Source organism: Stegodyphus dumicola, chromosome 5 (genome assembly GCF_044657685.1).
Source record: "Stegodyphus dumicola isolate Sdum_Otavi_A_Nest chromosome 5, ASM4465768v1".
Lineage (NCBI taxonomy): Eukaryota > Metazoa > Arthropoda > Arachnida > Araneae > Eresidae > Stegodyphus > Stegodyphus dumicola.
This window is the reverse complement of record NC_140772.1, coordinates 38620919-38639098: the sequence shown is the minus strand read 5'-3', so window position 1 is coordinate 38639098 and position 18180 is coordinate 38620919. Positions and strand designations below refer to the sequence as shown.

The 18180-nt window shown below is 30.9% G+C and overlaps 1 protein-coding gene across 1 annotated transcript in view; it reads left to right on the top strand.

Annotated features, from left to right (window-relative positions):
- LOC118196444 (uncharacterized) overlaps window positions 1-17267 on the top strand; it is a 90969-nt gene extending 73702 nt beyond the window's left edge. Inside the window, exons 8-9 of the mRNA XM_035367894.2 lie at window positions 846-931; window positions 6113-17267. Coding sequence (XP_035223785.1) covers window positions 846-931; window positions 6113-6193 — 167 coding nt within the window. The 3' untranslated portion in view covers window positions 6194-17267. The remainder of the gene's footprint in view (window positions 1-845; window positions 932-6112) is intronic.
- Window positions 17268-18180: the final 913 nt, after the last annotated feature.

The window sequence follows — 18180 nt, the reverse complement described above, 5'->3', positions numbered from 1 at the left end:
CATCAAATAATTTTCTGGTTGTAATTTTCTAATTTCGACTAAGCGTAATGTATGCTTTACGCATGCGAACCGAATTCTGCTAATTTCAGGATTGTGAGAACAATAAAACATTTGTTTTTACTGTAAAAATCGAAATTAGCTCAGCTGCGCTTGAGCTCAAAACCTGAAACTTCACACAAAATTTAGCGCTTTTCCTACTGTGTCAAATTATCAAGCTAGCTAAACCTAAGAGAAAAGTTGAAAATCACTAACAGTAAAAAATTAGAAATATGACCAAATGGCAAATACGGGATAAAATTAGGTTTTCTTATTTTTCAGACTTCTTAGAACATAACAATATAACTCCCTTAGACAGGAGCAAATATTCTAATATTCTAACAGATTTAGTTGAATCTAACAAATGAGGTAAAAAAATACATCATTCTATAGCTCACAAATAATTTCTGTCAAGGTGAAATTTTGTTATCATTTATAAAGAAATAAATTTGAATTTATGATCTGAAATAAATTCATATTATAAATTAAGTTTATTAAAATATTAGCAAAAACTCCAAACATTTTGCAGCATATGTTACTTAGTTAGCTAAATGCTGATTCATAAGCCACCATTACTCTCCAAGACACATGATTTTTCATGTGCAATTTAATTGTCTATCACCAATCCGTTGGTAGCAAATCTTAGTGCATATGAGAACGAATGTATTAATCACACTGTGTTTTCCCATGTGGATGGACTGGTACAAATGCTAGGAAAAACTTGTTTGAATATATGATTGCTTGTGTAGACTGAATTTTAAACTGTACAAGAAATTATTCTGTCTGATTTTTTTTTTTCTTTTCCCCAGGTGACAAGATCTGCTTAAGTACATATGACTGTAATCCTGGAATAAATATGATATGCCTGAAGCAAACTCTTCTAAGTCATCTGGAGGTTTATAAATTTTGTATACATTTATATTAGGGAAAACACTTTTTTTTTCATTCTTTTCAGTTTGGAATAATTTAATATCAAATCATAAAATTTTCTCGTATTTACAATATCTTCCAGTAAAACTGTTGTTTTCATCAATAAGTATTTTAACAGGTTTTATGTTCCTTTACATATATTAGTTAGTTATTTGTGTAATACACAAATTAGAGTTCTTTATTCTTTAATTGCTTAGATGTTTATAATAATTTTCTAAACTTAGTACATGGAGAGACTTTAATAAGAGAAATTAGTTCTTCAATTTCAATATGTGTGAAATGGAATTCACAAAGCCTAGTTTCAGGGCATTTCAGTGCTTCTTTGATTGGAACAATAATAAACAGTGACTTAACATCAAAAGAAGCCATAACATAACAGGAAAGAAGCCATAACAGGGAAAATATTTAAGTTTATCGATGACTTACGTGTAAATATTGTTTGAAAGAAAAGGAAAAAATTTAGAAACTAAATTTTTGGCTAAAGGATATGCTGCTTTCCCATAGTGAGAAGTTACAGGTCAAAAAGGAAATCCAATTTTGTGAACTTTAGAGAAAGCATAAAATCTAGCACATACATTTAGCAATAGGTGGAATGAGGGATTTTTTAAACTGAGTTGAAAGTATATGAGAAGATTTAACAGCTGTTTTAACTTAGTATTTACAGTGGGAAGATTAACAGGAGTAGTGGTACGAGACAACTGGAGTGTGAGCTATTGGAATTTAGAAGTAAGGACTTTTTTATGGTTCTAACAAGCAGCTGCAGTTCTAGACTAAGTTTTAAGATCAAAAGAGGAAACATTTAAAGTAGAATTGACAATTTTCAAATCAAGGGTATGTTTTTCATATTCAGTTTTAGACAAACATTTGCAGATGTTTCTTATAATGTGACAAATGTTCTTATAATTTCTTATAATGTTCTTATCCACGATTGCTTGAATTTAAGTGTAATTTTGAAACATGAACAGAAGATTCAATATTTCAATATTGCATTTGACTTGTATAAATTTGGGAATGATATTATGATGTTGCATTTGACCAAAAAATGGAGCTAATTCAAGAATTTATTTGCTTAAAGTCTAACTTACAAAATCAGTGTTTAAGCTAAAAGGGGAATAAGTAGGAAAAGTTGGTGAACGCTAAAAGTAATAATGCAAAACACATCTAAAATATGAAATAACAATAAGAAAAACATTAAACTGAAACTACTAATCAATAGAATACAATACAAAATGGAATTGAACATTAAAGATTTAACAAACAAATATGCAAAAGAAAATCTGAGAAAATAAATGAATATTAAAGAGAAATACAAAAAAAAAAAAAAAACTCACCGAATTCCCAAAAATAAATCAAGCAACCAGGTGGAGTTCCAATGCAGAAAACAAAATGGTGCTGACAAATGAACAAAATTGGACAATAAAAATCAAAAGAAAAGAGAAGCATGCCAAAGAAAAACATGAAATTAGTCAAAGCAACAACTTTCTGTTTTGATATATTTTAATCAAACCTCTTACAGTTTCGAGGACAACAGCTGCAGCACCCTTATCAGAAGAAAAGAAGTTCTGCAAAGCAGACAGCTGTATTTATACCAAAAGCCGAGCAGTAAAATTAACAGGGAATGCCATCTTTCCACACAAGCAGTAATAAAACATGGAAAATTAAGTTAATAATAGCATTTTAAAGCATTTCAGAAAACTGGATTATAATTAAATTCATTAACTAAACAAGTTAAATTAGACATAAGTATTAAAGTATAAGTTAAACTTTTCAAAGACTTCTAAAACTTCATCTCCTCAAATCCATTGCCCCTGTTGAAAAAGATTTTTAATTCTCTAAAATTGTAGAAACATGGAAAGATAGAATCTACCACTTAATTATGCATAATGTGAATTTTAATAGCAAATAGTTTTTTCGTGTCTGAGCCAAAAGGAAATGAAGGTCATTCTGATCCTGATATCATTGTTTCCAAAGTTGATAATGGTTGCTGTTATGAACAAAAACATGTACATTGATGAAGTCACTAAATTGATAAATACAGGTGTATATTGCTCGAACTCTAAGGAACTCTCAACTTCTGACCTTACCACAGCTGTTAAATCTTTTCTTCTCAGTTTAAAAAATCACTCATTCCACCTATTGCTGAATTTTATGCTCTCCCCAAAGTCCTAAAAATTGGGATTTCTTTTCAACCTGTATTTTCTAACTTAGCAGCAAGTTCTATGGCCAGATATTTAGTTTCTGAAATTTCTCCTTCACTTTCAAATAATATTTACACTGTAAAGACTTCTTTTTATGTCATCGATGAACTTAAAGATATTTGTTCCCTGCACTCAGTTATGGTTTCTTTTGATGTTAAGTTGTTGTCACCAAGCATGTAAAGCTAATGTTCCAAGTAAGCTAAAATACCTTGAAATTAGGCTTTGCAAATTCTTTTCCATGCATATTGAAATTGAAGAGCTAATTTCTCTTATTAAAGTCTGTTTGAATCTTAACCCACCTTCATTTCTCCAAAATAAATATTATTCTAAAACTTAAGTTATTAACTATGAGTAATCCTCTCAGCCCTTTACTTACAACCCTTTTTTCTTTGTTTGCCTCCCCATCCCAAGTCATGTCATCCAGCTAAGCAAAAAAATGGCTTCTTTTATTATTATGTATTTTGCAAAGTGTGCTGTTTAGAATCTTGCTGTTGATACTGACAGAGGATTTTTCTCCCATGGTTATTGATAAAGCCTTAAAAAATATTCATCTTGCCATCAAAGAAGACATTCTACTATTAGAAATAACATTAATAATCTCACTGTTCTTTCATTATGTCCCTCTATCAGTTCCAAAATTACAAGAATTTTTCAATTTTGAAATCATTTTCTCGCCTATCAATAAAATCCATGGTTCAACAAGGGTTTTATTTCGACTTTAATTCTTGGAGAATTTATAGCATAATCATCTCAGTGTGATTTAAGATACATTGGCCAAGCTAAAAGAGCACAAGGGTGAAATTTTGTGTCAAAGAACATGAATCTTGCATCTGAAAAGAAGACAGAAACAAATCTTCTATAGCTGATCATTGTGGGAAATTTAATCACAGTTTTGACATTAGGTTTAAAGGAAAATATTCAAATAGCTTCTTGAATGGATGAATTGGATATCCTTTGAGCTTTTCACTTTCACAAGAATTTATCTTGTTAAGTTAATGATTTTAATTCCAATCTATTTCTTCCTAATGCTTTTAAAATGTTAATTAAATTTTCGTGTTTTGTGTCTACACTTTTGCTCAAAATATAAGCAACAAAGGTGAAACATGGAATAAAACAAAAACTATTTGATGGATATGCATAAAATTTATCCAAGATGTTGGTGGGGCATTACTAGACCACATTCCAAAGAATAAAGCAAAGACATACAAAAACACAGGCATAATGACCATCACATTGCGAGATAATATGCAGTGAAAACTTCATGCTAATAATGGGTATGATACCCTCTAGCTGAAATGCATTCTTGAAAATGGCGAGGCAAGCTGACAATAATGTCATTGATCACTTTTTTGTCAGTAGCTCCCATTTCTGTCATAATGCATGTCAGTACTTTGGAGGGTGCCTCGCAGCACACTTCAACCTGATATCCATTGCCTCGCACATTCTCTATGGTCCATGGGATTCAGGTCTGGTGATCTTGCAGCCCAAGGCAGATGTGGAATGGTTTCACTGTCCAGATAATTCCGAACCTCTCAAGCTCTATACAGGCATTGTCATCCATAAATTTCAGTACCCATTGCAAAAATAAAAAGATGCACAAAAGAGTGTAATGTAATATACAAGTGTGCTGCAACCATCCTGGCCAATAATAATCGCCCTCATATTTAACACAACACATCCAAGCACAAGAGGGTATAGAATTTCATTGTGATATTGGGCGGCTATGACTGAACCACCAGGAATATCATGTAGAGGTTAATGTGGCCATTGTATGCTTAATTTCCCTTTCTACATTTGTGGCTTTTCTTTTAGTGTGTGATGCTTATTTTTTTAGCACAAGTGTATTTCATTGGACTGATGGCAATACCTTCGTGTTCATTTTACTGTTTGGCTTTTGATATAAATACAGCTTTCTTCTTTGTAGAATTTGTTTTCTCTTGATGATTAAGAACTTGCACCTGTTGCCCTTAAAATCGATAGAGTCTTGTTTAAAATATATGCCAAACAGTAGGTTGTTGCTTTACCTAATTTTGTAACAAATGTGCTCCTCATAAGAAAAAACTTGCATCAGTGCATGTGCATAGTTAAAGAATTCTTGCACACATAAAATTCTAATATTTATATCCTTTATCTGAGATATATTAACAGGTCCTGTGTATTGAAGTATCATGTATGAATCTGTAATTTTTAATTAACTTTTCCATTATTCTAATCCAGGATATCTTGTATAAGTAACAAATCAAGCTATCGATTTTTGTAATGTTATTTGTATCTTGTTACATTTTTTATTTTAGTGTTAACCCAAAAGCTTTTCATCACAGTTTAAAGTCACTTTCAATGAGGATTCCATTTAGTTACATTAAGAAAATATACCATGTTTCATTAATTTTCTTTTCTTCTTTTATGTTGATTTTTTATTTTAAGTTTCATACATTCTCTTTTAAAGGTATCATTAATTATATTAGTCATATGAAGTTAAAGAGAATGAAATGGCAGAGTGATGAAAGATTTCATTCAAAAGGTGTTTATTTCAAGGAGTTATAAAATCAAGATTTTGTTCATTATGAATTTTTTCTTTCTTCTTAGTGTCAAAGTTCATTGAAATATTATTTATGCTCTTTTCATTTGTATCCATAACGATTCTAAAGTATTGAAAAGTAATCCACTTTCTTTGATTTATGATTTATTAATTTAAAGAAAACTTTATGTAAAAGGAAAAATAAATGAAATTTTAAGTGAATACATTTAAATTTTTGTTGTTTATATTCCTTCATAAAAATAAAGCAATTAAACAACATTACATTAACAATTACATTAGAAGCAATGAAACAACAGCTAAATTATTCAAAAGACAGGAAATTAATATCTTTTATGTGTAATGCAATACCTTGGCATTTTTGCTTTATTTTTATGCATTTTATTTTAAAATTGCTTTTTCTTTGATCTAGGATCAAGATGACATTTTGATCAAAGTTCATGAAGCCTATATTTCAAGTCTCAAATCACACTTCTCACATATCAAAAACTGAAGATTATTTTGTTGTTTTATATATATCAGATCATTCCAAATGCTCTGCCATTTAATGGTGAAAGCTGCAGATGTGAGCATATGTCAAAGGTAGTTTCTGAAATTTCTGAAATGAGAAAGTAATTTAACTATACAGAGTAGGATGTTTTGAGCTTTGAAGATGGTCACATATTAATGAGATGTATCTTTAAGAAAATCTTCAAAAGGCATTTAATAAAATCTTAAGAAGAGACTTATCAAGAATAGAAATTTTGTCACTTGCTTGCAGTAGGCTGGAAAGTTTTGAAGATAGATGTATGTTGCTCTTACTTGAAATAAAAAATCGCAGTACATTGGCATTTGATATCAATTTTTGTCTTGGCGCAAAATGATACTTCATCGTCAGAATAAATTCAAGTGATAAAACATAGATGTTATATGAAAATTCCTTACTTGAATAACTGTGGTTATCATCCAATAATATTTTAAAAAATTCTGCTATGTATGGAGATAAAAGTTTTATTGTGTGTTTAGTGAGTATGGAAAAATGTAATTCATCATAAGCTCCTCAAGTCTGGTAAAACTATGAATGGCACTGCATGTTAATTCCTTATCTTTGTGCCAAACTGCAGTAAGGCCACTTGGAATAACCAACTAGAAAAGACTTCTGTATGAAACTGTATGAAAACACATCATTCTTCAGAAAACATGCAATAAAAAAGGGGGAAGGAATCTAAATAGAAGTTTTTCTTAATTCACTATGCAGACTAGTTACAATTTTTTTTGATTGGTATGTTTTGATGAATGCAGCATCTTTTACCTGATACAAAAATCAGGATATTTGATGTACTGCACATATTAGTTAAGTTTTTTGAAAAATAGTATTAGTTATGTGATTCCCAGATGGGCAAAAGTTATAGACAATTGTATTCATTATATTTTTGATTAACATATGGTGCTGTGCTTGTGATATTACTTCAGAAGTGCTCATAAAAAATGACAATTTTCACAGTGAGTCTGAAAAATGATTACATGTTGTATTTCATTATATTCATCAATAAGAAATGTTTTATTATTATTATCATCATTATTCTTGTTTTAAAGTCACTTCTGAGTTATTCAGTGCCATAATTCATTTTTTAAATGCTGTATCATTTTTATGTATAATTTTTTAAAATTATGTGTTTATGCAAAATTTATTCTATTACTGCAATGTTTGCTGTTCTATGAATGCATGCTATTGAGAATTTTCAGTTACATTTTGCGTAAACTTCAGGTTGGTAAAAGAAAGGGAAAGAAACAATGATTTGTCTTTTGCACCAATCATGATTCTATATTTTGTAAAATTTTATCTGTTGCCTGTCATAAATAGTCAATATTTCAAATAAATTATTTAAATTTATATTTGAAATACCAGTCATGTGTGCAGTGTTCCAGAATAATCTTGTTGTCTCTTGTGATATCATTATTATATGTTCCTGTCTGTCAAACTGTCTTTTAATGCAGTTTGAATGATTTTTTAACTTTTTATGTGCCCTTGTTTCTCTTGTAACACATAAATGCTGTAATCTCTGTGATTTTCAATTTAATGCCTTTTACTTGTTCATTGATTATGATACAAGAATTATATGTAAAGAAGAACAAAAAAGTTTAACTGCTTAAATTGATCACGATGCACATTTTTGTCTCTTTTATATGTAATTATTTTTATTGATCATCTGAATAGCATAATAATCTAGCAGTCTCTTCCACTCTGCCTATTTAGTTGTTGCATTTTTTTTCACACAGAACTCCAAAAATTTGTTGATAATCAGACAATTTTATATGCTTTGCATAGCTATGTTCATTCTTAAACTTTTAATTGCTGTCGTTAAAATAAAACAAAAATTCATTTATACAGGTTGAGTTTTGGAAAGTAATAGTTGAAAGTACTATGAAGTTTATGTAAATGCTGAGGTAAAAATTTAATGGTATCTATGATTTTTTAGGAAAATATTTCAAGTTTGATAACAGGCATGTATTTTTCATAAAGAGCATGGTATTTTTCATAATTTTCTCAGCATTATTTAATTTTATATTGCATAATCGCAAGAAATTATATGAAAAGGACAACTGAAGCATATTACAGTTAATATTTTGAGGACTGATTTGTTATGATCTTAAAAAGGGCTAAAATTACTTGATTTAAAGGAATGCTTACTCATATGTCATAAAATAATATTGCTTGGTTTTATATCAGTCTACAAGCAAATTATGAGATACTGACTAAGAAAATGTATAAACTTTTGCTAATGTAAAATATGTACAAGAATAATAACTTGGTTATAAATAGCATAGCTTGATTTAGTTAAAATATCTTGTAATGTTTTTCTTTCTATGATGGATGAACACAAATTGGACTTTCTATTCAAAATGAATTTTGAGTTGCTGTGTGTAATTACATTGAGACTGAAATGCATCATTTAACATTCTAAATTTGTAATTGTGTAATTATGTAAATAGCATTTTGGCAACCTGGTTTTGTCTTACAGGCCAATTTCTATTTCTGTTAGGTGCTATGACAGCTACAGTAATGTGAAGATTTACTTCCCTTTTTCATTTTCTGTAATTTTCTAAGCCAGGATTTGCTTAATGTTCACTATTTACAAAACAAACCAGAACATTTTCTCATCATTAGTTTTATCACCAATAGTTTTTTCACCAGTTTTTCTCGCCTACTGGTAGACTACACATTCCAAATAACACAGGCAGCCTCATTTCCACTTGCATGACATATTTAACAGCCACTTGCTTTTGAAACAATAAAGGTCTGCAGTCACAGTTTTTTTAGCTTTATTTCCATTGTTTATCTGTACAGATTTTGTTGTGAGTTAAATATCTAGAATATATACTTTATATACTTTCAGTATTTTGTGTTTGTGTGCTATCAAAAATTTTGGCTACATCTCTTTTGTTTAGATTATCAGTTTTGAATTGACTTGATATCAAAAATAAATAAGGTCCTAACTTTAAGTGTTCATGTTCAGCTTAAATTAATAGATTTGTAAAGTTAATAATTATTATTATTTTATTATTATTATTGTTATTATTATTATTATTATTATTATTATTATTATTATTATTTCATTTCTTTTTTCCCCACCCTCCTCATTAGTGACAAAAAATGTATGAGTATTCTGGACTTTTGAAAGAACTCTTAAATTAAATGAAAATCAGGGTACTTTCAACTATTGAAAATGACAGAAATGTTTTTAGAAGAATCCTTGATGTAACAAAGAGAAATAATATCCCCTGATGGTGTCTGTTAGAAGAATTTCTAGTAGTTAACATAAATTTTTTTCATTCACCAACATTTATTTCTTCTGAATGCTGATTTTTTTTTTTTTTTTTTTTTTTTGTTTGTTTGTTTGTTTGTTTGTTTGTTTAAATTGCATTATTTTAGTTTGTTTAGTCATACATTAATCTTTTAGAATTAAATGATGAATTTCACGATTAAATATACCTTAGTGTGTCAAAAAAATGCACGTATCTAAGAAATTTCTTCGATTATGAAAAAAACTTAGGATGAAGAAATAAAGATTAAAAAAAAAAGTGATTAAAATCAGATAGCAATCAGCCCTTTTATTGAGAAAATACTGATTTAGAATTGTGCATTACAACTGGTCTAAGGATGTTTTTATTCTATCGTTTAACAGTTAAAATGTTTCTAAGAATTGGTAAAAGGGAGCAGTCCTCATATAAAACTGCTGAACACTGGTAGTTCCAACCTGGATTCAAATTCAGGCAAATGAGCTGGCTGCAGGGGCGTTTTCCTGGTTTTCATCATGTGTAAGGTGTATACGAGCCAATTCCCCTTAGAAAGTCCTCCACTTAAACAGATAGCCTAATGTGCTTTGCCATTAATAAACTAGTCACACTATAATGCAAGACTGATGAAAGTATGCCACCACACAATCACATGGGATAAGCAGTACTAGTAAATATTTTTCATATACAAATTCTCAAGTTGTTTGATTAAAAACTGTGATTAGAATATGGTATGGCTTCCATTTTGTACATTCTGAACTTAGTATTGATCCTCAGAAGTTGGTGATAGTTATTAAAATGCATGCTGACACTGAAATTCAGTTTCTGCCAGCCTTTTTGCAGAAGTACTTTGTGACATTACATAACCTCGATATATGGGTAAGTGGTTCGAAATAGCATAACATGGCTGTTGGTATACTTACAGCAACTCTGACTACCACACAAACCTCCTAAGTAGTTATTTTAGTCCTCTTGCTGTTTCACATAATTTATGAATATGTTTTTTTGAATCATTATCAAAAGTATCTCTGTGACCTTCATGCCAAGCTATAGTTGGTATAACTAGCCCACTTCCAGGAAGGTGGTCCTGTAACTTGGTCAAACTCTTTCAAGTGTTTTTACTATAGTCAGTTTAATCTTTGAAGTACGCCATAAATTTATTTTGAGAATGTGCATTTCCTGTGGACTTTAAATAACTATATACTTTTGTTGAATGTAGCATGTCTAGCCAAGAAGTGTTTGCATATTAAGCTTCAAGAGTGTTTGGTCATTTTTCTAAGTGTGCAGAATTTTTAGACATAAACTTACATATTAGAAGTAAAGACATCTCTTAAATTGTTACAAATTTGTTTAATTTGCAAATGAAAATGCTAAGCAACATTTTTCCAAAAAGTGTTTTCAGTATAAATAAATTGATTAAATCATCAGTGCTATGAAAAGGATTGAAGCATGCTAAATTTCTTTCCTCGTTTCCTCCTATTTCTTTGAATTTATGTACTTTAACATATCAAAATGCTTTAATTGACCACACTAAGTGCTTATAACTTTTTTTGGGTCATTAAAAAGCAACTAAGCAATTTATAAATCTTACCTCAAAATATTTTCCAAGTTTGTGTTGCTTCAATTTCTGTATGCCTCTTAATTACTTTTGTTGTGATATGTGGAGCAGTGAAAATAATTAAACATCTTTGTATTGTAAATATGCATTTCCTAGTTCCTTATATTTCATTTTGGAATATGTCATATGTGTTCATTTGTTGATGTATTTTCTAGTCATTTGAGATGGCTTCAATAACAACCAACTATTTGATAGATCATTTACCTCTCGAACATTTTAATTCTTAGTATTGATATTTTAGCATTAATTACTATGTTCAAATGTGTATAAGTTGTATTATGTTCTAAAATAATAACCGTGGAGAAAAATAGAAAAAACTCGGAAATCCTGCTAAGGACTGAGAGTACTTATGATGAAAACAATATGATAATTACTGGGGGAAAAACTGTACATGATCCTACAGTATTTGATCAATATTATCTAACTAAATTTTAGCATTTAACTATTTTGCCACTTAGTTGAATTTTCCAGTATTCTCTTCTGTTTCTGTATACATCTTAAGTTAATTTTGAAAAGCTATAAAACTAGTTTTAAGTTAGCATTCCTAACAAATATCTGCAACAATTACAGAATAACTATGAGCTTGTGCATATGAGTTTAAAATCAGTCTGTGAATCTAAACTCGGTAATTGTATTGTATTTTATATGTACACTATGCAAAAAAAGGGGGGACAGTTCTGTATCCCTCTTATTCTACTGGGCTGATTGATGAAATTCAAATTGCATTTTTTAAGTCTCGAAAGCGCGACTTAGGATATGTATTAGATTTATATATAGCATTGTTCTAATATAGGTATTTTGACACACAATCGGACTTTTCTGAAATGACATACCAATTTTTGTTCATATTTCAATTCTACGACTCAAATTATGCCAAATTGCTACGTTTTGTAAACATTGCACGAGTAATTTTTAAAAAATTATCTCTTAAAATTTTAGCTTCTCAATGTTAATTGAATTTGGTATATGTTTATTAATCTCTATTTTTTTAATAAACTTATTTGATTCTTCCTTTCATATTTCGAAATTTAGGTTCATTTCAAATAAAAGTCACCCATTTTTTTATAATTTATTTTTAAAATCTGTATTTTTAAATAATTTTTTGAAAAAATTTTTGAATTATAATCTGTAAAGTTTTTACCATCATCTTAAAGTAGACGTATTTCCAAGCGAACCTGCAAAAAAATTAGAGTTCTTTTATTCACAATTTCCAAAGATGTACATGAATTTATATATTGGCACGTTTTGAAAATTAATATTTGTTGAAAGCGATAATAACATCAAATGTGGTTTTGTTAAACTTATTTGAAAATAATGTTACATTTTTCCTATTCTTCTTTTCTGACACCAGTTGTTGCATTATTATCTTCCTTCACGTTCGTAGATTTGGAGTGAATAACAACAACACTTGATGAAGTATCGAAACACACTTTATTTACCAATATTCTCAGAACAGCTCCAAAACACGTTTTACAGTCGTCGATGAACTACTATAAACATGCTGGAACAATCAGCGACACAGCCTTCACATTGTCAGGCAATAACGGTGGAGACAGCTTCCCGCAAAGCACCCGACTCTGCTTGGTCGTTCTCCGAACTCCACGTACTCTCGAGACTCTCCATGCTACAACTCGCGATGCACTCGACGACACACAGACCACAGCTCCTGACTCTCAGTTCAGTCGATTCCGGAGCTCAACACGCTGTCTCGACGATGCACTAACCGCGATACTCTACGAGACTCCTTCAGTGAACTCGACGACCCACTCGGCACTCGCTGGCCGGCTGTCGAAGCGATCATTTCCGCAGAGATTGACTCGCTAGACGAGACACACTCACTGGATGAGAGACGCACACTCTCCCTCTCGATGAAGCACACTGACTGACTGTGGACCAGCAGGGTTTATATAGCTTTCGGCTTGTGTTCGGGAACATTCTGGACTAAACTGGTAAAAATTCGTTCCAGAAGGTTCTCCAACCGTCCATGGTATATCGCCAATTTTGTTGCCAAATGCGCGATTTCTTGCCAGATGTGGCAACCCTGCCTTCCCTTGCCATTTTATGGCAACCCTAAAACTGCCTTGCGGGGAAGCCATCTCACCGCGGCTGTACATTTCGTAACAGTAAGAATGAAGTGCTTTTTTGCCGTTCATGCTCAATGTAAAAAGGGAAAAGGAAATAGGTTGCCATATATTAAGAAGTTCGCCAAGTGAATTAGTCTTGGCGCAAATTGAAAAAAATGCGCTAAGGTTAATTTTTAAATTTCTCCGTAAATTTCATATCAAATTTTACATTTAATATTTAGGCATAATTTCAGTCGTAAAATCGAAATATGGAAAAAAATTGGCATGTCATTTCAGAAAATGCCCGATTTTGTGTCAAAATACCTATGTTAGAAAAATACTATATCGCGCTTTTGAGACATGGTGTGTGTGTATTGGTGTATTTAATTATGGCAAAGCACACTAGGGCTATCTGCCTAAGGGGGGATGCCTTCATGGAGGACTTTGTAAGGGAAACTGGCTCGTATACACGTTACACATGGGGAAAACCACGAAAACACCCATTTTTTGAGGCATGAGCAACGCAATTTGAATTTTGTCGATCGGCGCAGTAGAACGGGAGAAAAAGAACTTGTCTTCTTTCCTTTCCTTTTTTTTTTTTTTTTTTTTTTTTTTTTTTCTCAGTGTACAAACGAGGCAGGTACTAGTTTTTGGTGCCCACCTGCAAATTAAAAAAATGGAGCCTTTGAAGAATTTTTTATTTTGTCTGTCTTTGTGTGTTGTAAGAGATTTGGGGGGGGGGTCAGGGAGAAATCAAGCAGTAGAATTATGCTTGAACTGTAATCTGGTATTTCATTTCGGGGGGATTGCTTTTAAATATTTAAATCGGCATATATATATAATTTTCATTTGCTAGCAATGCTAGATTTTACAGCATTTTTTTCAACATTATTATATATATATAATTTAATTTTTAACAGTAAATTAGATTTTGAAAATGATTATTTTCCAGAAATCATTTGAAATTAAAACGCCATTATTCAGTTATTATGATAAGAACTCTAATCTTTTAAATGCCCACCAGCGGCTGAGCGGTAAAGACGCTGAACACTGGTAGTTCGGTCTGAAGTTCGAATCCCACGAACAGGCTAGCTGCATGGGCGTTTTCGTGGTTTTCCCCATGTGTAACGTGTATACGAGCCAATTTCCCTTAGAAAGTCCTCCACGAAGGCATTCCTCCCTTTAGGCAGATAGCCCTCGTGTGCTTTGCCATAATTAAATAATCCAAGCCTAATCTTTTAAATTTATTTTTGCTGTAACTATCTCATTAACCACATATTTCTAAGTAAATTTCAGCCGTAAGTACGTCTCTTTAGTTACCATTTTTCAATAAATTTTCATTTTTATTTCCTGACAAAAAATATGCATTTAAAATCTCCTAATTTAATGCAGAAATTTTGTTCTTCGTGTCATATTTGTAATTAAAATTATCGTTAATTCATAATTTCACTGGAGAGAGGAGGAATTCGTCTTCCCGGGGTCTCCTTCATAACTGTGACGGGGTTTCCCTGTTCCCCGCGACTGTAAAACTCGTCGTTTTCTGTGGTGCACATTATTAAATAACGCTGTCAGTAATGAGATGGTTAAGTGTTAAGTGGCTGGTGTATGTTAGTAATCCTTAACTTGGTGTCTAATAAATTTTTAATTAACTATAGCAACTAATTTTAACTTTTTTTTTTTTTTTTTTTGGAATGTATAGGAAATCAGATTTATATTTTAAATCAATGTATGCTATTAAAACTTTCTTTTTAAAGCTATCTTTAAAAACAAAAATTTGGAGGGGAGGGCAAAATTTTTGAAATCTGCATTCAAATAATCGATGCTGCTCTGTATAAAATGTAAATAAACCTTTATCTTTTAAACTTTATCAGAGCATCTTTTAAAATGTATTGAATATTTGTACATTTTAGTCTTTGTATTGTAAGCATTGTATTGTGATACTTTGTATTGTAAACTCTAAGCCCTTCAAGATGGGACGATGCGGCATATAATGACTTTTCATTATGAGCCAGCAAACAATCGCCGATGTATTTCGATACAGTGTAGAATAGTACTAAATGTATAAATTTTTAACTTTCGATTTTTATTACATTTTGTGCGCAGTAAGAGCTTAATTCAATAGTAAAAATATTTATGTTAAGCGTACTTTAAATAATTGCATTTTTTCTGTTTTAATTTTTTTAATAATTTCTTTATAGACTTCCTTTTCTTTTCTTCGCCACATGGAAAATGTGCTTTTCAGCTAATTATGTCTTCGTTATAGAGTCATAATTACTATTATTATTATTAAAAATTGAAATGATTACATACTGTCGATCGGAGCTCCTTTTTAGCTAAAGCCCGCTTGCGTTGCAGAACTATTACATATGCAGGGTCCACTTCTGACTCTGGATATATAATATTACATTGCTGTCTTGACGTACATGTTTAACTAACATTTATCAAAATCCTAATTGATAATTAGATTAAGATTTGTTTTCTGTTTTCTTGGTAGATATGTGCTTCTATACCTAATTTCTTTATTACAAGACTCATTATCTTCAGAAAGAAGATGCTTGGATTAATTAAAGGCTTTCTTATAATTTTTGACTTGTAAAAGTTTCATATTGTTCAATACAATAAAAATAGAGAGTAGGAAATATTTTGGTTAGTTTGAGAAAACTGTACATCCTTCCCCTTGCAGTCTTTCAATTAAGAGGCCCACTAGCGGCCGAGCGGTAAAGTAGCTGAACACTGGTAGTTCGGTTCGAGGTTCGAATCCCGCGAACGGGCTGGCTGCATGGGTGTTTTCGTGGTTTTCCCCATGTGTAACGTGTATACGAGCCAGTTTCCCTTAGAAAGTCCTCCACGAAGGCATCCCTCCCCTTGGGCAGATAGCCCTAGTGTGCTTTGCCATAATTAAATACACCACACCACACCACACCACTTTCAATTAAGAAGAATTCAACCTGAAAAAGATGTGTCACTCTGAGAAAATCAGCTGTAAGATTAGATTATCTATTTTTAATTTCCACTTGGTATGCTTCTCTTTCATGTAAAATTTGTCTTATATTTTCAGTTAGTTTAATAAGGAATTCTAAAAAGGAAATAAACAAATAATAAAATGTCAAACAATGAAATTGAGATTGCTTTACTTACTAAATTAGAAAATATGAAAGATGCAAATTGGCGTTGGGATCCAAAGTGTTAAAAATAAGTCAACTTTTAATGCCTTGGGTTTTTTTTTAACTATATTGTCAGAATATTCATTTTTAGGGTTTCTGATGAGTGACTTCTAAAGGCTTCTGCATTCTTGCACTCATACTTTTACTTAAACTTCATGGCATGATTTTATGTTAATATATATATGCTAAGCTCGTTCTTAACATTTTCATGTAATGACGATGTACTTAAAATTAAAGATGTTTTTGAGTTAAATAAATTTTTAATTGCAATTGTAGCTCACATATTAAACATATTTTTGAGTTAATTAAATTTTTAGTTGCAATTGTAACTCGCATATCAATGAAGCAAGTTCTTCTTATGCTTAACTTTCATGCTAAACATATATTATTTTCATTATGTAATTCTCTTTTAGAGCAGAAAAGAGTTGAGTATTCAGTTTAATATGTGCCATGCATTTTTGTAAAATGCGTAAAGTTCAATGTGGTAGAAGTAAAAATTATTTTAAATAGAATAATTTTCTCTTTATTCTAATCCGTTGCCCTTTCCAGTATAGTTTTTGAATATTTCAGTTTTGTGTAGTATAAATACTAAATATTTGAATTATAATTACCTTTAAATCTTGCATTATAAAACTCTAGCTTTTTTTTTTTTTTTTTTTTCCTATTATTTTCCTATTTGTGTCTAATTTGTAATGTAAACATTTCGAAAAATGTTTAAAACTTCATACTTTTTAACCATTTTACTATCTAATTAAGCAATGTTTGCGTATTTTTAGAATTTTCTATACTCTTAAGAAGGGATATTTTGTATTTTTAGATATATTTAATGTATTTGGCATTTTTATGTATGTACATGTGGAACCATGTTGTTTAACATACAGAAATTGCTTTCGAATCTACAGTTGTATCATTTTTTTGTGTGCAATAAAGAAAAGTAAATTTTTAGCCATTTCTTTTTATTTCAGTATCTGTTATCTTCACAATAGTTGCATAACAGCTATTAGCTGCAGTTCTGTTTGTTTATATCAGTGGTTCCCAGACTTACTGTACATGAATCATTTCTTCTAGCAAAAACCTAACCATGAACCCCTAAGCGAAGTAATTCATAACTGCATGTTTAACTTTCATGTCTTAAATGGTAAGTGGTGACGTAAAAATTAAAATATAAACAAAACATTTTGGTAATCAAAGAAGTATTTATCGAAATTATGACTTTTGTTTTAAAATACAAGAATGCATTAGTTTTTCCTTCAGTGAAATGCATGAATCTGACGGGATGATACGAGATTATTTATGTTTGTGAGTAACATTCATAAGTTGCCATGATCCCTCCCGTCGGCTTTTCTCTCCCCCCCCCCCATGATGAGGCTTTTAACTTATTGCACTAAATCCTCATTCTGCTAAATAAGAAGCAATGTGGCCCATAATGCAGGATATAAAATTGGTTTTGTAACCAGAATTTGTGGTATCCTTGTTCAAACACTGGTTTCAGCTCCTCATTTGTGAATACTTCAATAAATTGCTCCTATACGAATTAATATGGATTCGTTTGAGTTTGTGGGTCTACTTCCAAAAGGGTCTAACACACAATCGAAAATAACCGAGTGAAGAAGCTGAGGTAAGAATGAGAGCTAATAAATTTAATTGATTACATTATACCTTCAATTTGGTGCCACGAAATTTGGCAAATCAGTCAATAATATAAGCTATGTCATATTTTGAATTAATTATAACTGAGCTGCAAATCATTTTCCGTAATTTCCAGGAATTCCAACAAAGGGCGTAATATCGATCCAAACATGGACTTTTATATTACCAATGAACTTCTGTATTCAGTATGGAATGTTTTATTATGCCA